Source organism: Hemiscyllium ocellatum, chromosome 10 (assembly GCF_020745735.1).
Source record: "Hemiscyllium ocellatum isolate sHemOce1 chromosome 10, sHemOce1.pat.X.cur, whole genome shotgun sequence".
Taxonomy (NCBI): Eukaryota; Metazoa; Chordata; class Chondrichthyes; order Orectolobiformes; family Hemiscylliidae; genus Hemiscyllium; species Hemiscyllium ocellatum.
In genome coordinates this window covers 72,973,456-72,994,576 of record NC_083410.1, presented here as the reverse complement: position 1 = coordinate 72,994,576, position 21,121 = coordinate 72,973,456, and the positions used below count along the sequence as shown (strand labels likewise).

The 21,121-nt window shown below is 41.9% G+C and overlaps 1 protein-coding gene across 1 annotated transcript in view; it reads left to right on the top strand.

The window, feature by feature from the left end:
* sytl3 (synaptotagmin-like 3) overlaps positions 1–21,121 on the top strand; it is a 129,328-nt gene that overhangs the window by 84,104 nt on the left and 24,103 nt on the right. The window contains exon 9 of the mRNA XM_060830984.1: positions 19,391–19,569. Within this exon, the coding sequence (XP_060686967.1) occupies positions 19,391–19,569 (179 nt within the window). The remainder of the gene's footprint in view (positions 1–19,390; positions 19,570–21,121) is intronic.

The window sequence follows — 21,121 nt, the reverse complement described above, 5'->3', positions numbered from 1 at the left end:
TGTGGATTTGGAAGGTGCTTTCTAAGGATCTTTGGTGAATTTCTACAATGCATCTTATAGATAGTACACATTGTTGTTACTGAGTGCTAGAGGTGGAGGGACTGGATGCTTGTGGGTGTAGTGCCAATCAAGCAGGTTGCTTTGTACTGGATTGTGTTGGAGCTGTCCCAATTCAGGCAAGCAGGATGTATTCCATCATACTCCTGACTTGTGTTGTGTAGATGGTAGACAAGCGTTAGGGAGTCAAGTGACTTACTTGCTGCAATATTCTTTGTCTCTGACCTCTCTTGTAGCCACACTGTTTATGTGGTGATTCCAGTTGAGTTTCTGGTCAATACATGTTAATAGTGGAAGAGATGGTGATGGTAACACCATTGAATGTCAAGGGGCAGAGAACTGATTGGCTCTTATTGAAGGCCATTGTCTACTGTTTGTGTGCCACAAATGTTACTTGCCAGTCCAAGCCTGGATAATGTTCAGATCATGTTACATTTGAACATGCAATGCTTTAGTATCTGAGAAGTTGCAAATGATACTAAACTTGGTGCAATCATTAGCAAACATTCTTACTTCTGACCTTATAATCGAGGGAAGGTCATTGGTGAAGCAGCTGGACATGTTCAGGTCTGGGTCACTACTTTGAGGAATTCCTGCAGAGGTATCGTGGAGCTGAGAATAGTGACTTCATACAACTACAACCAAGTTCTTATGTGCCAAGTATGACTCCAAACATTGGAGAATTTGCCCTCTGATACCCATTGATTCCAGTTTTGCTAAGGCTTCTTGATGCCTCACGTGATTGAATGCTACCTTGATGTTAAGGGCTGCATGCTCACCTCATCTCTGACATTCAGCTCTTTTGTCCATGTTTGAACCAAGGGTGTGATAAGGTTAGGAGCTGAATGACCTAGGTTGCACCCCAGCTGGGTGTTACTGAACAGGTTATTGTTGAGCAGGGGCCACTTGATTACACTGTTGCTGACATTTTATACCACTTTACTGATGATCAAGAGTCGAGTGATGAGATGGTAATTGGCTGGGTTGGATTTACCCTGCCTTTTGTATACGATTGAGCAATTTCTCCACATTGTCAAGTAATTGCTATTATTATAACTGTATTGGAAGAGGTTGGCTAGTAGAGCAGCAAATTCTGGAGCAGAAGTCTTTAATACTATCGCTGGAATGTTGTCAAAGCCTTTTGCAGTATCCAATGCCTCCAACTTCACATGTAGTGAATCTAATTGGCTAAAGACTGGGATCTGTAATCATATAAAATTCTATGGGTTCAATGTAGAAGGCAGAAATGGATCATCCACTTGGCACTTCTGGCTGAAGATTGCTGTGAATGCTTCAGTTTTATCTTTTGCATTGATGTGTTGGGCTCTTCCATCATTAAGGATAAGGATATTTAGGGAGCCTCCTCCTCCACCAGTGAGTTGCTCAATTGCCCACCACATTCATGACTGGATGTGATAGGACTGTAGAGCTTAGATATGGTCCCTTGGTTGTGGGATCACTTAACTCTCTATATTGTTTGCTGCTTATGCTGTTTGTCATGTAAGTAGTCCTGTTTGATGGCTTCACCAGGTTGACACCTCAATTTGCAGTATGCCTAGTGCTGCTCCTATCATGCCCTCCTGCACTCTCCATTGGACAAGGGTTGATCCACTGGCTTAAAAGTAATGGTTGAATAGGGGTATGCCAGACAATGAGGTTGCAGATTGTGCTCGACAATGCTTCTGCTGCTGTTGTGGTTCACAGCACTTCATGAATGCCTGGACATGAGTTGCTAGATCTGTTTGAGGTCTGTCCTATTTAACATGATGATAGAGGATATTCTCCAGTGCCAAACCACTCTTAGTGTTGGATATTGAAATTCTCACCCACTGTACATTTTTCACCCTTGCTACCCTAAGTGCTTCCTTCAAGAGAGGAATATTTGTTCAACAGCTGAGGGAGGATGATATATGGTAATCAGCAGGAGGTTTCCTTGCTAAGTGTTTAGCCTGAAGCCGTTGAGAGGTCTGGAGTCAATGTGCCACCACCTCTGCTGCGTCAGTCCTACCGGTAGGACGGAATATATTCCGGGATGGTGCTTTCTGGGACATTGTCTGTCAGGTGTGATTTCATAAGTATGATTATGTCAGGCTTTTGCTTGACTAATGAGGCAGCTGTCCAATTCTGGCACTAGTCCTCAGATGTTAGTAAAGAGGACTTCAAAGGTCAGCAGGACTGTTTCTGCTGTTGTATTTTTCAATGCTTAGGTTGATGATAGGTGGTCCATCCAGTTTGATTACTTTATTGAAACTTCATAATGATTATTACAACTGAAAGGCTTGCTACGCCATTTCAGAGGACAGTTCAATGTCAACCACCTTGCTGTGGGTCTGGACTCACATGTGGATCAGGCCAAGTTAAAACTCACACAACACCAGTGGGCGGCACAGTGGCACAGTGGTTAGCACTGCTGCCTCACAGCGCCAGAGACCTAAATGTGTGGAGTTTGCACATTCTCCCCGTGTCTGCGTGGGTTTCCTCCGGGTGCTCCGGTTTCCTCCCACAGTCACAAAGATGTGCAGGTCAGGTGAAATTGGCCATGCTAAATTGCCCATAGTGCTAGGTAAAGGGGTAAGTGTAGGGGAATGTTTGGGTTGCGCTTCGGTGGGTCGGTGTGGACTTGCTGGGCCGAAGGGCCTGTTTCCACACTGTAAGTAATCTAATCTAAACCAGTTTATAGTCTAACAGGTTTATTTGGAAGCACTAGCTTTTGGAGCACTGCTCCTCCATAAGGTGGTTATCACAACTTTGTCCACCTGAATCCAACACCAGCGCCTCCACGTCATGTAGATCAGACCAGGTGAGAAAAGCACATTTACTTCTCTGAAGGACATTAGCGAGCCAGATGGATTTTTCCAACAACCAGAAATAGTGTCATGATCAGTGTAGAGGTTGTTGATAGGGGGGAGCTTATAATCATCATCATCATCAGGGAAAAAGTACTGAGCAGATTATTGGCCTTGAAGGCAGACAAGTCCCCAGGGCCTGATCCTCAGGTCTTAATGGAAATGGCAGCAAAGACTGTGAATCACTGGTTATGATGTTTCAAAATTTCCTGCATGTGGGAATGGTTCTGATGGATTGGAAAAATGCTAATGATTAGAAGATTAGAATCCCTACAGTGTGGAAACAGGCCCTTTGGCTCAAAAGATCCACACCGACCCTCCAAAAAGTAACCCACCCAGACCCATTTCCCCCTGACTAACGCACCTAACACTACAGGTAATTTAGCATGGCCAATTCACCTGACCTACACATCTTTGGATTATGGGAGGAAACCAGAGCACCCAGAGGAAACCCATGCAGACACAGGGAGAATGTGCAAACTCCACATGGACAGTCACCTGAGGCTGGAATCAAACCTGGTCCCTGGCGCTGTAAGGTAGCAGTGCTAACCATCGAGCCACCGTGTTGCCCCAAACTATTGTGGAGAATGTGGGCATCAATCCCACTACCTCTCACATGCAAAGCAAGTGCTCTACTATTTGAGCTAATTAACATAGTTATTCAAAAAGGGAGGGGAACAGGAAGTAGGAAACAGCAGACCAGTTAGTTTAACTGTTATTGGGAAATTGTTAGAATCCATTATTAAGAAAGTTATAGCAGGACAGTTGAAGAGTCAATACTCAGGGTCTGCATTGTTTTGTGAAGGTAAATCATGTTTGACTAATTTGCTGGAGTTCTTTGATGCAACAAGTGGATAATGGAGATCTGGTAGATGTAGTATAGAAGGCATTTGATAAAGAGCTGCACAAAATTTACAAGGTAAGAGTAAATCAGTATAATGCTAATTTATTAGCTTGGATAAATGATTAACTGACTAACAGAAAGCAGAGAGAGTTGAGATAAATAGATCTTTCTCTGGTTGGCAAAATGTAACTAGTGACATACTACAGGATTCAGTCCTCAGGCCCCAACTATATATACTCTGTGAGTGATTTGGATTCAGGGTAGAAGATACCAAGGCCAGATTTGCAAATGGCACTAAATTAAGTGGGTCAGTAAGTTGCAATGAAGAAGTAAAAAATTTGCAAATGTTAGGCAATTGGGTCAAAATTTGGCAGGTGGTGTTTAACATGGATAATGGATTTTAGTTGAAAGAATAAAAAGACAATTTCTTATCAAAATGGGGAGAAACTTCAGGATGCTTTGGTGCAGAGGGACCCTGGTGTTCTCATGCATGAATTGCCGAAAATTAAAGCGTCGATGCAGCTGATAATAAAGAAGGCAAATAGAATTTTAACATTTATTGCTGAAGGAATAGAGTATAAGAGTAGGGAAGTGTTGCTGCAACTGTGTGAGGCTTTGGGGAGACTGCACATGAAGTATTTCATGTAATTTAATCACTTTGCTTCAGGAGGGCTTGGCAGCAGTTCAGGGCAGATTCACTGGATTGATTCCAGAGGGGTCGGGATTGACTTATGAAGAAAGATTGAGCAGTTTAAGCCTTTATAGTCTAGAGTTTTGAAAAATGAGATGTGATGCAATTGACTTATATAAGATGCTAAAAGGGTTGACAAAGTAGACAGAGAGAAGATAATTCCTCTTGCAGGGCAGTCTAGAATGAGAGATCAGAGGTAGGAAATTTAATTCTAGGATAAGAGGTTGTAAACTTAAAACACAGATGAGGAGAAATTACTTAGAGTCATAGAGATGTACAGCACGGAAACAGACCCTTCGATCCAACTTGTCGATGCCCACCAGATATCCGAACCTAATCTAATCCTATTTGCCAGCACTTAGCCCATATCCCTCTAAATGTAGGTAGTGTCTCCCACCCATCTTCCTCCTCTAATCAAAAAAAGATGCTGTGTACCAGATTGGTAAGATAACTAGTTTTTTTTATTCTTTATTTTTCAGTGATCTCTGGGGATTTAGAATGGTGGGATACAGTTGGGGAGGATGACTTACAGAGTCTGTCCCTGTTGCTCAGAAGGGAAGGGGGAGAGGAGCAGAGCATTAGTCACTAGGGACTCCATAGTTAGGGAAAAAGATAGTATGTTCTGTGGGAGCGAGAGATACTCACAATTGGTGTGTTGCCTCCCAGAAGCCAGGGTTTGTGATGTCTCGGATCGTGTTTTCAAGATCCTTGAGGAGAAGGGGGAGCAGCCCCAAGTTGTAGTCCACATTGGCACTAACGATATAGGTAGGAAAACAGATGGGGATTTAAGGCAGAAGTTCAGGGAGCTAGGGTGGAAGCTTAGAGGTAGAACAAACAAAGTTGTTATTTCTGGTTTGTTACTCATGCCACATGCTAGCGAGGTGAGGAATAGGGAGAGAGGGGAGTTGAACACGTGGCTACATGGATGATGGAGGAGGGAGGGTTTCAGATACCCGGATAATTGGGGCTTATTCTGGGGTAGCTGGGACATCTACACCCGAAACAGGATGGTCTACACCCGAAACAGAGGGGTGCCAATATCCTTGCCGGGGCAGAGTGGTTTGCTAATACACTTTAAAACTAATTCAGCATCGGATTGGGAATCTAAATCGTAGCTCCAGTGTCCAGGAAGTTGAGAGTAGTGAGGTCAGAAATAAGGTTTCAAAGTTGCAAGGGTACACCGACAAGCAGAAAGGTGATTTGGAGTATGTCTACTTGAATGCCAGGAGTGTTAAGAATAAGTTGGGTGAACTTGCAGCATGAGTTGGTACCTGGGACTTCGATATTGTGGCCATTTTGGAGGGACATTTTGGTTGTTGCAGGTTCTGGGATTTAGATAAATCAATAAGAACAGAGAGGATGATAAAAGAGGGGAAGGTGTGGCTTTGTTAGTCAAGGACAGTGTTACAGTGGCAGAATGGATGTTTGAGGACTCATCTAATGAGATAGTATGGACTGAGGTTAGAAACAGGAAAGGAGATATCACCCTGTTCAGAGATGGAGAGGAAAGAATAACAAAGATGATTCTGGATAGGAGCGAGAGTAACAGGGGTTTTTTAACTGTCCAAATATTGACTGGAAATACTATCATTCGAGTACTTTAGATGGATCAGTTTTTGTCCAATGTGTGCAGGAGGATTTTCTGACACAGTATGTAGATAGACAACAAGGGGAGAGGACACATTAGATTTGGTAGTGTGTAATGAACCCAGCCAGGTGTTAGATTTGAGGTTGTGACCACAATTTGATTGTGTTTACTTTAGCGGCGGAAAGGGCTAGGTATATACCACAGGGCAAGAGTTATAGCTGGGGAAGTGCAATTATGATGCGAGTAGACAAGATTTAGGATGCATAGGATGGGGAAAGAAACTGCAGGGATGTGCACAATTGAAATGTGGAGCTTATTCAAGGAACAGCTTCTGCGTATCTTTGATAAGTATGTAACTGTAAGGCAGGGAGGAAGTGGTTGAGCGAAGGACCAGTGGTTTCTAAAGTAGCTAAATCTCTTGTCAAGAGGAAGACAAAGGCTTATGTTAGGATGAGGTGTGAAGGCTCAGTTAGGGGGCTTGAGAGTTACCAGTTAGACAGGAAAGACCTATAGAGAGCGCGAAGAACGACAAGAGGGGACATGACAAGTCATTGGCAGATAGGATCAATAAAACCCTAAAGCTTTCTATAGGTATGTCAGAAATAAAAGAATGACTAGAGTAAGATTAGGGAGGAGATTGCAGAGCCTTTGGCTTTGATCCTTATGTCGTCATTGTTTACAGGAATAGTGGCAGAAGCTGGATAGCAAATGTTATCCCCTTGTTCAAGAAGGGGAGTAGAGAAAACCTAGTGAGCCTTACCTCGGTTGTGGGTAAAGTGTTGGAAAAGGTTATAAGTAATAGGAATTATAATCATCAAAAAAGGAATATGCTGATTAGGGATAGTCAACACAGTTTTGTGAAGGGTAGGTCGTGCCTCACAAACCTTATTGAGTTCTTTGAGAAGGTGACCACTCAGGTAGATGAGGGTAAACTGGTTGATGTGGTTTGTATGGATATCAGTAGGATATTTGATATGGTTCCCCATGGTAGGCTATTGCATAAAATATGGAGGCATCGGATTGAGGGTAATTTAGTGGTTTGGATCAGAAATTAGCTAACTGAAAGAAGACAGAGGATGGTGGTTGATGGGAAATGCTTATCCTGGAGTTCAGTTACTAGTGGTGTACCGCAAGGATCTGTTTTAGAACCACTGCTGTTTGTCATTTTTATAAATGACCTGGATGAGGGCGTAGACAGATGAGTTATTGGGAAATTTGCAGATGAGACTAAAGTTGGTGGAGTTGTGGATAGTGCCAAAGGATGTCGCAGGTCACAGAGGGGCATAGATAAGCTTCAGAACTGGGCAGAGAGGTAGCAAATGGAGTTTGATGTGGAAAAGTGTGAGATGATTCACTTTGGATGGAGCAACAGGAATAAAGGGCGGCACAGTGGTTAGCACTGTTGCCTCACAGCGCCTGAGACCCGGGTTCAATTCCCGATTCAGGCGACTGACTGTGTGGAGTTTGCACGTTCTCCCCGTGTCTGCGTGGGTTTCCTCCGGGTGCTCCGGTTTCCTCCCACAGTCCAAAGATGTGCGGGTCAGGTGAATTGGCCATGCTAAATTGCACATAGTGTTAGGTAAGGGGTAAATGTAGGGGTATGGGTGGGTTGCGCTTCAGCGGGTCGGTGTGGACTTGTTGGGCTGAAGGGCCTGTTTCCACACTGTGAGTAATCTAATCTAAAAAAAAGAGTGCTAGGCTAGTGGTAAGATTCTTAGTAGTGTAGATGAGCAGAGAGATCTCGGTGTTCATGTCCATAAATCCCTGCAAGTTGCCACCCAGGTTGATAAGTTTGTTAAGAAGGCATAAGGTGTGTTAGCCTTTATTTGTAGAAGGTTTGAGTTTTGGACCCATGAGGTCATGTTGCAGTACTCCAAACTCTGGTGCAGCCGCACTTGGAGTATTGCATACAATACTGGTCACCACATTATATGAAGAATGTGGAACTTTTGGAAAGGGTTCAGAGGAGATTTCCTCAGATGTTGCCTGGTATGGAGGGAAAGTCTTATGAGGAAAGGCTGAGGAACTTGAGTTTGTTATTGTTAGAAAGAAGAAGGTTGAGAGGTGACTTAATTGAGACATATAAGATAATCAGAGGGCGAGAAAGGGTGAACAAAATTGGAGGTGTAGTGGACAGTGAAGAATGTTACCTCAGATTACAATGGGATCTTGATCAGATGAGCCAGTGGGCCGAGAAGTGGCAGATGGAGTTTCATTTAGATAAATGTGAGGTGCTGCATTTTGGGAAAGCAAATTTTAGTAGGACTTGATGGTAAGGTCCGAGGGAGTGTTGCTGAACAAATACACCTTGGAGTGCAGGTTCATAGCTCCTTGAAAGTGGAGTTGCAGGTAGATAGGATAGTGAAGAAGGTGTTTGGTATCCATTCTTTTATTGGTCAGAGTATGGAGTATAGGAGTTGGGAGGTCATGTTGCGGCCGTACAGGACAGTGCTTAGGCCACTGTTGGAATATTGTGCGCAATTCTGGTCTTTTTCCTATTAGAAGGATGTTGTGAAACTTGAAAGGGTTCAGAAAAGATTTACAAGGATGTTGCCAGGATTGGAGGTTTTGAGCTATAGGGAAAGGCTAAACAGGCTGGGGCTGTTTTCCATGGAATGTCTGAAGTTGACCTTACAGAGGTTTATAAAATCATGAGGGGCATGGGTAGAATAAATAGACAAAGTCTTCTTCCCTGGGGTGGGGGAGTCCAGAACTAGAGGTCATAGGTTTACGTTGGGAGAGGAAAGATATAAAAGAGACCTAAGGGGCAACTTTTTCATGCAGAGGGTGGTACGTGTATGGAATGAGCTGCCAGAGGATGTGGTGGAGGCTAGTGAAATTGCAACATTTAAAAGGCATCTGGATGGGTATATGAATAGGAAGGGTTTGGAGGGATGTGGGCTGGATGCTGGCAGGTAGAACTAGATTGGTTTAGGATATCTGGTCGGCATGGAGGAGTTGACCGAAGGGTCTGTTTCTGTGCTGTACATCTCTATGACTCTATGACTCTACGTGGAATCTGATCTACAATAGCTTGTTGCTGTGGGGGAAATTGAAGCTTGAGATGAAGACAATGAAGTCCAGGATGCAGCACCATGAGAACATTACACTTCCTTTTTGTCTTCTATCCAAGAGCAGTTGCAGCTCTTGGAAGGCAATGACTACAATGCAGAATGCAGCAGGAGAGTAGTTTGTGGCATAAAGTCTTATCTGGCACCCTATGAACAGCTTCTTCATGAAAAAAGAAAGATGGCAAAGCAGCAAAAACGAGATGCCTTTTTTAAGCCAACCCCAAAGAAACAGCCTGAGGACAATGAAACACAACCATCCATTTCTGCAATAAGTATTTTCATTCGTCATAACCCTGCACCCAGAACTGCACCTGAAAGTAATGATGCTGTTGATGACCCTCAGCCCACATCTTCATTCATTACTGTAATTCAGCAAACTCAGAAACCCCTTAAAGTGTTAAATTTATTGTATTATTCCATTTAAATATATGATTTTACCATTTCCTTAGACTGTGCTATCATTTGTGTTAGGCTAACTGTTAATTTTGATTGGTTTTTTTACTGATACCTTTGTTGGTTCATCCGTAACCCTATTTTTCCCATAAGCCCCGTTATTTGTATTACACAATTTTCTATCACACAAGGTCACACAAGAACACAACTACCGCTATTGTAGCAGAACAGACTGTACACAGTCTCAGGATATGGGGTAACCATTTAGGACTGAGATGAGGAAAATGTTCAACTTCACTCCACTGGTAAGAAACATGTGGAAATGTCTATCATAGAAGACTTTGAAGGCCAAAAGCATTCAAGGGTATGGAGAAAAAAATGGAATATGGCATTGAGAAAGAGGATCAGCCATGATCATATTGAATGGCAGAGGAGGCTTGAAAGGTTGAATGACTTGCTCCCATCTTCTGTTCCTAGTTTCTATGTTTCTATATTTACACTAACATCAATGGAAGCTTCAGGGTCTTGTTTAGAAAATAAGCAATCTTTGTGGGCTTAATGTTTTTTTGTTATTTCATGGCATTCGAGCATCTCTGGCTAGGCCACTGTTTGTTGCGTGTCTCTAAATTCCCTTGAGTCAGTGCTGCTATTGGTGCACCTATGATTGAAGGAATAAATGTTCAAAGTGGAGAATGGGGGAGCCAATCAGCTGGCTGCATTGTTTTGGCTTGTGCCAAGCTTCTTGGAGGATATTGGAGCTGTCCTAATCCAGCCTTGAGGGAAGTATTCCAATGCACGTCTTCATTTGTGTCTTATAGGTAGTGTTATGATGCAGAAGTCAAACCCTTTTGCTAATTAAAACTAACACCCCACAAAAGCTTGCATCACTTTGTAATCTGCTAAAAGTGTGAATGAGTGAAAGAAAACCCCTAATTGCCACTGTTTAAAGAAAAGAAATAACAATTTATTTTCCTAACTCTAATAGTGAACACTAAACAAAATCTATTATCAAATCGATCCAAGCTCCTGTTCTTCTGAACTAAATCACTTTCTGGCCCCACTCTATAAAAGTGCTGCTCCAATAACACAATTATTAAACATTAAATCAACTTAATCTTTCAAAGTCCATACAGCCTCTTATGTTGTCTCCCTTCCAGTCTTCTGAATCTATTGCTTCCTTCCATCCTTCCGATTCTGCTCTCTTTTCCCTGGGTCTTCTTACTTTTTCTTGTTAGTGTCTTTGTGTAAAATTTCTTGGTACCTTTAATAGATGTTGCCTTCTGAGAGATTTCTTTTAAGAGTTTTGAAAACCCCTTTCAGATGCTCTCTGGTTCAATGGGCAGTTAGCTCTGACTCTTTTCAAAATGTCTTACTTTTCTACACCACCAACATCATATCCTCTCATTGGTCCGATGTTGTCAATACAATAAATTCACATTCAATTGGGTTTTAGTATCTTGGACATAATTTAAATTAATTGGTTAAATTAAAATCAGGTTGCCTTAACATCAAAGCACAATCCCAAGCTGATTGTTACATATTATCAATTCTGCACTCTCTATACCTGTTAGCTAGACATTGATACACGTGAATCACTCAGCTCAGAAAAGTGTTTTCTGTCTTAAAGTGATCATACGCTCTTTTCGACTTCATGACAATAGTACTGAGGCTTTGAGGAGTGAGTTACTTGCCTCTAAAATTCCAGCCAAACACCTAGTTTAATATCCACAGCATTTATATGGTGATCAGTGACAATCCCCAGAATGTTGATAGTAGATTCATTGATCATAATGACATTGAATTGCAAGGGGATATAGTTAAGTTCTCTCCTGTTAGATATGGCCAATGCCAAGCACTTGAATGGCCTGATTGTCACTTACCATTTATCAGTCCAACCCTGAGTGTTGCCCACATCATGCTGCATATGGACATGGACTGGTTTGGTATTTAAGGAATCACAAAGAGTGCTGAATGTTGTCTTCCATTGGCTGAATGCAGGAAGGTCATTGTTGAAACTGCTGAAGTTGGTTGGGCTTTTAGTATAGGATGCTACCTTGATGAATTTCTGCAGCAATATCCTGTCTCTAAGATAATGCCCCTCCAACAATCACAGCTATCTTTTCTTGTGCTAGGCATAGAGAATTTCCCCTATGACTCCTGTTGACTACAATGCTGCTAGTATTCCTTGATGTCAGAGCAACACAATGGCTCAGTGGTTAGCACTGCTGCCTCACAGGGTTAGGGGGTGGATTCGATTCCAGACTTAACTGACTGTCAGTGTGGAATTTGCACATTCTCCCTGAGTCTATTGGGTTTCCTCTGATGCTCCGGTTTCCTCCCAGAGTCCAAAGATAAGCAGGTTACATGGCTTGGCCATGCTAAATTGCCCATATTGTCCAATGATGTGGAGGCTAGGAAGATTAGCCTTGGGGAAGGTAGGGTTACAGGGATAAAGCAGCAGGCTGGTTCTGGGTAGGATGCTCTTTGGATGGTCAGTATGGATTTCATGGGCCAAATAATCTGTATCCATATTGCTGAGATTCTATGATTCGATGTTGAGGGCACTCTCTCTCACTTCCCTTAGGCGGACAAAGTTCAGAAGTCACACGACAACAAGTTAAAGCCTAGCAAGTTTAATTGAAATTGCACAAGCTTTCAGAGTGCAGCCCTTTTATCAGATCAGAAAGGGGTTGCGCTCCAAAAGTTTGTGCGATCTAAAATAAATCCGTTGGATTATAACCTGGTGTCATGTGACTTCTGACTTTGCCCACCCCAGTCCAACACCAGCTCCTGCACAACATTGCTTAATTCAGCTCTTTTGTCCATATTTGGATCAAGTGTCTAATGAAGTCAAGAGCTCTGGCAAAGCACAAACTGAGCATTACATGCACATTATTGCTGTCCAAGTGATGCTGATAACACTGTCAATTAATTACCAAAAGTTGGTTAATATGTAAGTAAATGGCCAAATCGAATTTATTTTGTTCTTTGTGGGCAAGTCTTGCCTGGTTACTTTTCCACAGTAGCATGGAGATATAAGTGCTCTGTAACTGTTCTTGACTAGGCATGAGGCTACTTTTGGAGTACAAACTTCAATACTGTCACCATAACATTGCCAGGCCTCATAGTTTTCTCAGTATCCAGTGCATTTTCTGAGCATCATGTAGAAATATTCCTTCTCTTAGTATCTTTTTAATAGCACATCAATGAAACCTCCATTCAATAGATCCTACCATCATGAGTCAATTTATTTTGTTTTCCCTCTCCAGTTCCAACGTGGAATTGTTGATCTAAGATGGCATTGTCATTATGGCTAGCTTAATACTATCAGTAGCAAATAGAAAATCATAAATATGCCAAAAACCTAGAATAAAAACAGAAATTGCTGCTTGTAGTTAGATTGACCATTGTCTGTGGAAAGCTGAAGAGAGTTGATACTGACTTTTCCATGAACTGAGATAAGTTGAGACGTATCAAATTTAAAATAATTGCAGAGGCAGACAAATAGGAGAGGAAGAAAAGAGAGGTCTATGTTTATGATGGATATGAATTATTAAGGCCCAGGTTTTCAATGTGATAGAAACCCTGTCTGTCATAATAAATATGGTGGTAAATTGTTAAGAGGTCTAAGTGATGCCCTGGAACCTGGCATTTCTAATTTTCATGAGAGCAGGATCGGGGATAATCCATAATTTGTACATGTCCTTTTGATGGGAGGCACTTGACCATTTTACTGATGAGCTGCATCCACTAAAATCAGATTTTGAAGTCTCTATTGGTCTGAAACCTAGACTGTGTTGTATTAGACTAGGTAAAACAGGTCTGACCGCAGTGCACTTCTTTTAAATAGCTATAAGGCTTTGGAGATCCGTGATACCCCTGAAAATGTGCTTCTTGGGCAGATAGGGGGTTGCCTTAGGGATCCTTTTTGGATAGGTGGGTAGTTAGGTTCTCTTTAGGATTGTTACTATGGAGGGTTCCTAAACCCCAACTTGCCCAGAACTGTCAATAAATGTCAATATCCCTGGTGCTATGTTTGGGAATGTCTCAGAGCAGCTACAAGACTTTCTGAAAGGGGAGGGTCTACACCCAGCAGTCATGGTATATGTTGGTGCTAATGACATGGATAAAAAAAGAAATTAGATCCTGCAGTTAGAATTTAGACAGATTGTAAAATGAAGAGGAAGACTGCTGTGGTTGCAATTTCCCAATTATTTCCAGTACCACATTGAATTGAATTGGATTGAATTTAATTTCACGTGTACTGAGGCACAGTGAAAAGCTTTGCCTTGGGAGCAATATGGGCAGATCACAGAGTTAAGTAGCATAGATAAGTAAACAATAGGTAAACAGTGGCAAAAATAAAAATACAGGTACAGGTGAATGTTAAGAGTTTGTAAGTCCATTCAGTATTCTAACAACAGTCGGGTGGAAAGTGTATCGAAACCAGCTGGTGCATGTTTTCAAGTTTCTGTACCTTCTGCCCGATGGTCGAGTTTGTAGAAAAACATTGCTAGGCTGGGATGGATCTTTGAGAATGCTAGCGGCCTTTCCTTGACTGGTAAATGGATTCTATAGATATCTATACTCATGATACTGAGTATACGAATAAGAAGATAGGTCAGATGTAGGCGTAGCTAAAAGGGATGGTGTAAAAGGGAGGACTTTAGTTTTTTGGATTATTTGGACGATTTCTAAGATAGATGTGATGTACAAGCTTGTCAGGTTTCACCTGAGCTGGAATGGATCCAGTATCCTTGCTGGGAGATTTGTTTGTGTTGTTGGGGAGGTTTCAAACTAATTTGACAAGAGCACAGAGAAGATATAAAGTCGGGAGCAAGGACAATACAGCAGGAGTAGAAGACATGGGGTTGATAAGGCACATGGATACACCTGGAAAGCTAAGTTATATCTATTTTAATGCAAGGAACGTGACTGCGGATGAACTTAGTGTTGATCAGCATGTGGGAATATGATATATTGCAATCACTGAGGGGCGGCATAGTGGTTCAGTGGTTAATACTCCTACCTCTTAGTGCAAGGAATGTTTGAACATTCTCCCCGTGCCTGTGTGGGTTTCCTCCGGGTGCTCTGGTTTCCTTCCACAGTCCAAAGATGTGCAGGTTAGATGGATTGGCCATGCTAAATTGCCCCATAGTGGCCATGGATGTGTAGGTTAGGTGAATTAGACATGGAAAAAGAAGGGATTGGGTGAGGGTGAATCTGAGTGGGACAGAACTGGCACTCAACATTCCAGGGTTTAAAGGTTTCAGGCATAAATTGGGAAGCTGTAAGAGAGATAGCTGCAAATGTGTTGCTGGTCAAAGCACAGCAGGCCAGGCAGCATCTCAGGAATAGAGAATTCGACATTTCGAGCATAAGCCCTTCATCAGGAATAAGAGAGAGAGAGCCAAGCAGGCTAAGATAAAAGGTAGGGAGGAGGGACTAGGGGGAGGGGCGATGGAGGTGGGATAGGTGGAAGGCGGTCAAGGTGAGGGTGATAGGCCGGAGTGGGGTGGGGGCGGAGAGGTCAGGAAGAGGATTGCAGGTTAGGAGGGCGGTGCTGAGTTGAGGGAACCGACTGAGACAAGGTGGGGGGAGGGGAAATGAGGAAGCTGGAGAAATCTGAATTCATACCTTGTGGTTGGAGGGTTCCCAGGCAGAAGATGAGGCGCTCCTCCTCCAGCCGTCGTGTAGTTGTGTTCTGCCGGTGGAGGAGTCCAAGGACCTGCATGTCCTCGGTGGAGTGGGAGGGAGAGTTAAAGTGTTGAGCCACGGGGTGATTGGGTTGGTTGGTTCGAATGATCTTTATGTCATCATTGTCAACAGGAGTTGTGCCAGAAGACTGGAGGATAGCAAATGTTTTACTCTTGTTTAGGAAGTGGAGTCAGGACAACCCTGGTAATTATAGGCCAGTGAGTCTTACTTTGGTTGTGGGCAAAGTGTTGGAAAAGATTATAAGTGATAGGATTTATAATCATCTAGAAAGGAATAATTTGATTAGGGTTAGTCAACATGGTTTTGTGAAGGGTAGGTCGTGCCTAACTAAGTTTATTGAGTTCTTTGCGAAGGTGCCAAAAGGGGTGGATGAAAATAAAGCGGTTGATGTGGTGTATGTGGACTTCAGTAAAGTGTTTGATAAGGTTTCACACGGTAGGCTATTGCACAAAATAAGGGGTTTCGGGATTGAAGTTGATTTAGCGGTTTGGATCAGAAATTGGCGGCTGAAAGAAGACAGAGGTTAGTGGTTGATGGAAAAGTTCATCCTGGAACTCAGTTATCAGTAATGTGCCACAAGGATCTGTGTTGGGGACACTGATGTTTGTCATCTTTATAAATGATCTGGATGTGGGCTTAGAAGAATGGGATAGTAAATTTGCAGATGACACTAAGGTTGGCAGAGTTGTAGATAGTGCCGAAGGATGTTGTGGGTTAGGGAGGGATATAGATAAGATGCAGAGCTTGGCTGTGAAGTGGCAAATGGAGTTTAATGTGGAAAAGTGTGAAGTAGTTCATTTCGGAAGAAATAACAGGAATGCAGAGTATTGGGCTAATGGTAAAATTCTTGGCAGTGTAGAAGAAAAGAGAGATCTCCGTGTCCAGGTGCACAAATCCCTGAAAATTGCCACCCAGGTTATTAGGATTGTTAAGAAGGCAAATGGTGTGTTGGTGTAGGGGGATTGAGTTTCAGAGCCATGAGGTCATGCTTCAGTTGTACAAGACACTAGTAAGGCTACACCTGAAATATTGCGTACAGTTCTGATCACCGCATTATAGGAAGGATATGGAAGCTTCGGAAAGGGTTCAGAGGAGACTTACTAGGATTTTACCTGGTATGGAAGGAAAGTCGTACAAGGAAAGTCTGAGGGAACTGAGGCTATTTTCATTGGAGAGAAGAAGGTTGAGAGGTGATTTATTTAAGATGTATAAAATAATCAGAGGGTTAGATCAGATGGACAGTGAGAGCCTTTTTCCTCGGATAGTGAAGGCCAACATAAGGGGACAAAGCTTTAAATTGAGGGGTGATAGATTTAGGACAGATATCATGGGTAGTTTCTTTACTCAGAGAGTTGTACGGGCGTGGAAGAGCCTGTCTGCAACAGTAGCAGACACACCGATGTTAAGGACATTTAAATGGGCATTGGACATACAAATGGATAATAATGGAATAGTATAGGTTAGATGGGCATCAGATTACTTTCACAGGTCGACGCAACTTCGATGGCCGAAGGGCCTGTGCTGCGCTGTAACATTCTATGTTCTATGTTCTATCACCTTAATGTGAAACGATTAAATGTGATGCGATTTTTAAAGTACATCCAGGTGAACATTTTATGACAGTACATAGATAGTCCAGCTAGAGATGGGGCAGTATTTGACCTAATCCTCGGAAATTAAGTGAGCTATGTGGTTGAAGGGTCAGTGGGTGAGCATTTTGGGGATAGTGACCATAAGTTTGTAAGTTTCAAAGTCATATGGAAAGAGATAAGGATAATGGAGAAGTTGTTCTAAATTTGGGCAGATCAATTTCAATATCAGGCAAACATAGGCTGCGGGCAGCCACTTTACTCTACATTTGTAAAGTAAGAGTATTTTAAAAATAGTATAATGAGAATTCAGGGTCAGCATGTTCCCATAAGAGTGAAGGGCAAGGACTGAAAGTCCAGGGAACCCTGAATGTCAAAAAATGTTTGTCACCTTGCTATAGGAAGGATGTTATTGAACTGGAAGGAGTGCAGAAGTAATTTACAAGGAAGTTGCCAGAATTCGAGGGTCTGAGTTATAGTGAAGAGGTTGGACAAGCTAGAACTTTTTTAGACCATAGGATATTAAGGTGGGTAGGGGGGGCATCTCATAGAGAGTATAAGATCATGAGAGGCATGGATTAGGTGAATGCGCTGAGTCTTTTGCCCAGGCTTGGGGAATTGAGGATGAGAGGGCATCAGTTTAAGGTTAGAGGGGAAAGGATAAAAGGGAACGTGAGGGGTGACATTTTTACACAGAGGGTGGTACGTATGTGGAATGAGCTGCCAGCAAAAGTGATTGAGGCGGGTACATTAACAACATTAGAAGTCATTTGGACAAATACATGAATAAGAAAGATAGGGGCCAAGTGCAGGGAAATGGGGTTAGCCTGGATGACAGTTTGTTCAGCATGGACCAATTTGGGCCAATGAGCCAGTCTCTGTGTTATTGGAATCTATGACTGTAAACATTGTGTGTTTAAGAAGGAAGCATATGTTAGGTTTTTAGATTAGATTACTTACAGTGTGGAAGCAGGCCCTTCAGCCCAACAAGTCCACACCGTCCTTCCAAACAGCAACCCACCCAGACCCATTCCCCTATGTGTACCCTTTCACCTAACACTACGGGCAATTTAGAATGGCCAATTTACCTAACCTGCACATTTTTGGACTGTGGGAGGAAACCAGAGCACCCAGAGGAAACCCATGCAGACATGGGGAGAATGTGCAAACTCTACACAGACAGTTGCCTGAGGCAGGAATTGAACCCAGGTCCCTGGTACTGTGAGGCAGCAGTGCTAGCCACTATGCCACCATACGGTGATTAAAAACAGGGAAGGCCCTTCAAAAGAATAGTGAGTAGGGGAGTGATTGAAAAATAAATTAGCTGACAAAGAGGGGCCAGAAAATATTTTTGGCAGGTGAGATTAAGGAAAATCCCAAAGTATATTAAGTGTAAGATAACCAGGGAAAGAGTGGAGCCTATTAGAGGTCAAAGGGGCTTGCAGCCAGAGTGTATGGGTCAGGTCTTAGATGAATACATATCATCTGTATTCACAAAGGAAAAGGACTTTGAATAATGAAATTAGCACTCTATTAGATTTACTAGGATACCACCCGATATGGGGTTATGCAAAAATAAACAAGGGCTGAATAGCTTTGGCTGTTTTCAACAGAACAGGGCAAATTAAGAGGTGATTTCATAAATATGCTTATAATTGTGAAAAAATGAAACAGGTCTACAGAATCACATCATTATCACAATGCAGACAGACATTCAACCCATCAAATCTTGCCAGCTGTCCAAATAGCAATTCAAGTATTACTATTTTCCTGTCTTCCCTGTGTAGTCCTTTTTCAGTTAACTTAATCCTTTTTGAATGTTTCAATTGAAGCAGCTTGCACCACACTAGCTTACCATACCTTAATCTTTTGCAGCATAAAAAGGTATTTCTTTATAATGCTATTGTGATTGTTGCAGTTTCTTTAAATCTGTGCCCTCTCATTCATGATCCTTTCATGAGCGGGAAGAGTTTCTCCCTATCTCCTCTCTTCACGCTCTACATGATTTTGAATACTTTATCAAACCTCTCTTCTCCAAGGAAAACATCCTAAATTCTTCAATCTATCCAGGTAAGTTGAAGTATCTCATCCCTGGAACCATTCTCCTAAATCATTTCTAACTCTGTCTAATGTCATCATGTCTTTCCCAAAGTATAGCATCCAGAATGGGTAAAGGGAGGAATCTGTTGTTTCTAGTAATTGAGGTGTCCAGCATGAGAGGACCTTGTACAATATTTCTTATATTTAATCGAATATCAAAGGTTGAGATTTTGTGAAATCAGTACCCAAGTTGATGATTGAAGTGAAGCAATAGGAATCTGGGAATTAGGTCTGATCTTCATGTGGAGGAGGAACATAGATACAGGCTAGTTGGGGTCAATAGTCCAGCTACTGTCGTAATTTCTAAGTAATAAGTAATATAATAGAAGTGATATTTGCAGAATTATTAAAGTTAACAAAATATGCAATTTGTCATTAAAGTGAAGGAAGAGCACACTGGTTCAAAATCAAACAAGGAGTCATAATCCAAACTGAGGACAAGAAAAGTATTTGTAAGGCATAATTTGTAATGTGTTTTTCATTGTTCCCATAGGATAGCATATACAGCATCAACAGCACGTGCACAGAACCAGAGACTTTGGACAATGTGAATGTTACTGGCGAAATTGAGCTATGTATACAGTACAATTTTCAGGCTGTGGCACTGGAAATCCACATTAAAGGATGCAAAAAACTAGCTTATGGCGATGAGAAAAAAAAACGATGTAACCCGTACGTACTTGTTTCTCGATCAAGATTTTTATTAAAAAGAAAATACTTTGATATATACAGGAACCTTTGTGACTTCAGGGTTGCCCAAAACTACCTCACAGCCAATTAAGTAAATTTCAAATGTAAACATTTTTATTGTATCAGAAATGTGATGGCCAAACTTTGAAGTTCTACACACAGCCAGGTGGTAATGACCAGATAATCTTTCCTAATAGGAGCCAATGTTACAGAAGAAAGGCTTTGCATGTTCTTGTCTTTTTGAAAGAGCTGTCATGCTGATATTCACATCCCTGCTTTATAACTCCTTTTAAACTTATTAATGGAATGTTCTTTCAATTGTTTTTCCACTAATCTGTATCAATATGTGGTTCATATTACAGCTTTGTAAGACTTTGGTTAGGCCACACTTAGACGATTGTGTTCATTTCTGATTGCCACATTACAGGAAGGATGTGGAGGCTTAGGAGAGTGTGCAGAAGAGGTTTACCAGGATGTTGCCTGAAATAGAGTGTATGAGCTATAAAGAGAGGCTAGAAAAACTCAGGTTGTTTTCTGTGGAGTAGTGGAGGTTGAGAGGAGACTTCATAGAAATCTATAAAATTGTGAGGTGCACAGATAGGGTTGACAGAATCTTTTTCCCAGGGTTGCAATGTCTAATATTAGGGAGTATGCATTTAAGGTGAGAGGATAAGTTCGAAGGAGCTGTGACGGGCAAGCTTTTTACATGAAGTGTGGTAGGAGTCTGGAATGTGCTGCCAAGGATCGTCTTGAAGGCAGATACAATATAGACATTTAAGGGACTTTTAGATAAGCACATGAATATGCAAGAAATGGAGAAATTTGGACCAAGGACACGCAGAAGGGATTAGTTTAATTTGGCGTCATGTTTGGCACAACATCAGGAACTGAAGGACCTGCTCCTATGCTGTACAGTTCCATGTTCTGTGTTCTAATCTCTGAATTTGTTACCTATCCCAAATTTCCCCTGAATTAACAGTGTTACTAAGTTATTTCAAAGGGCGGTTTAATGTTAGTCAGGAATCTCATTTAGGGTGAACTAGGTAAATGTCATGAGTGATATGTGTATTAAACATTGATAGTTTCAAGACCACTGTTACTGATAATAACTTATAATTTCAGATTTATTATAGAGTATTAAATTCTATCAGCTGCCATGGTGGGTTTTAATGCAATGTTCCCAAAAAAATGACTTGGATTGATGGATTTCTAATCCAGTGACATGAACACTATCTTGTCTATCAAAGCTTTTCTTGAAAGACTTTATTAGGCCACTTGTGAATACTTAAAGATTTGTGTATGGGGCATGTTTTGTGTATGTGGCATATAATTGGCATGTAGGAAATCTATATGTTTCTCTTCATCTACACTTCCTAAACCTGACTTTATTTTTGCTCTTTCATATATTAGTCTTCCCAGAGAATCACTTCATAGAGTCATAGCGTCCGACAGCATGGGCGGCACAGTGGCACTGTGGTTAGCACTGCTGCCTCACAGCGCCAGAGAGACCTGGCTTCAATTCCCGCCTCAGGCG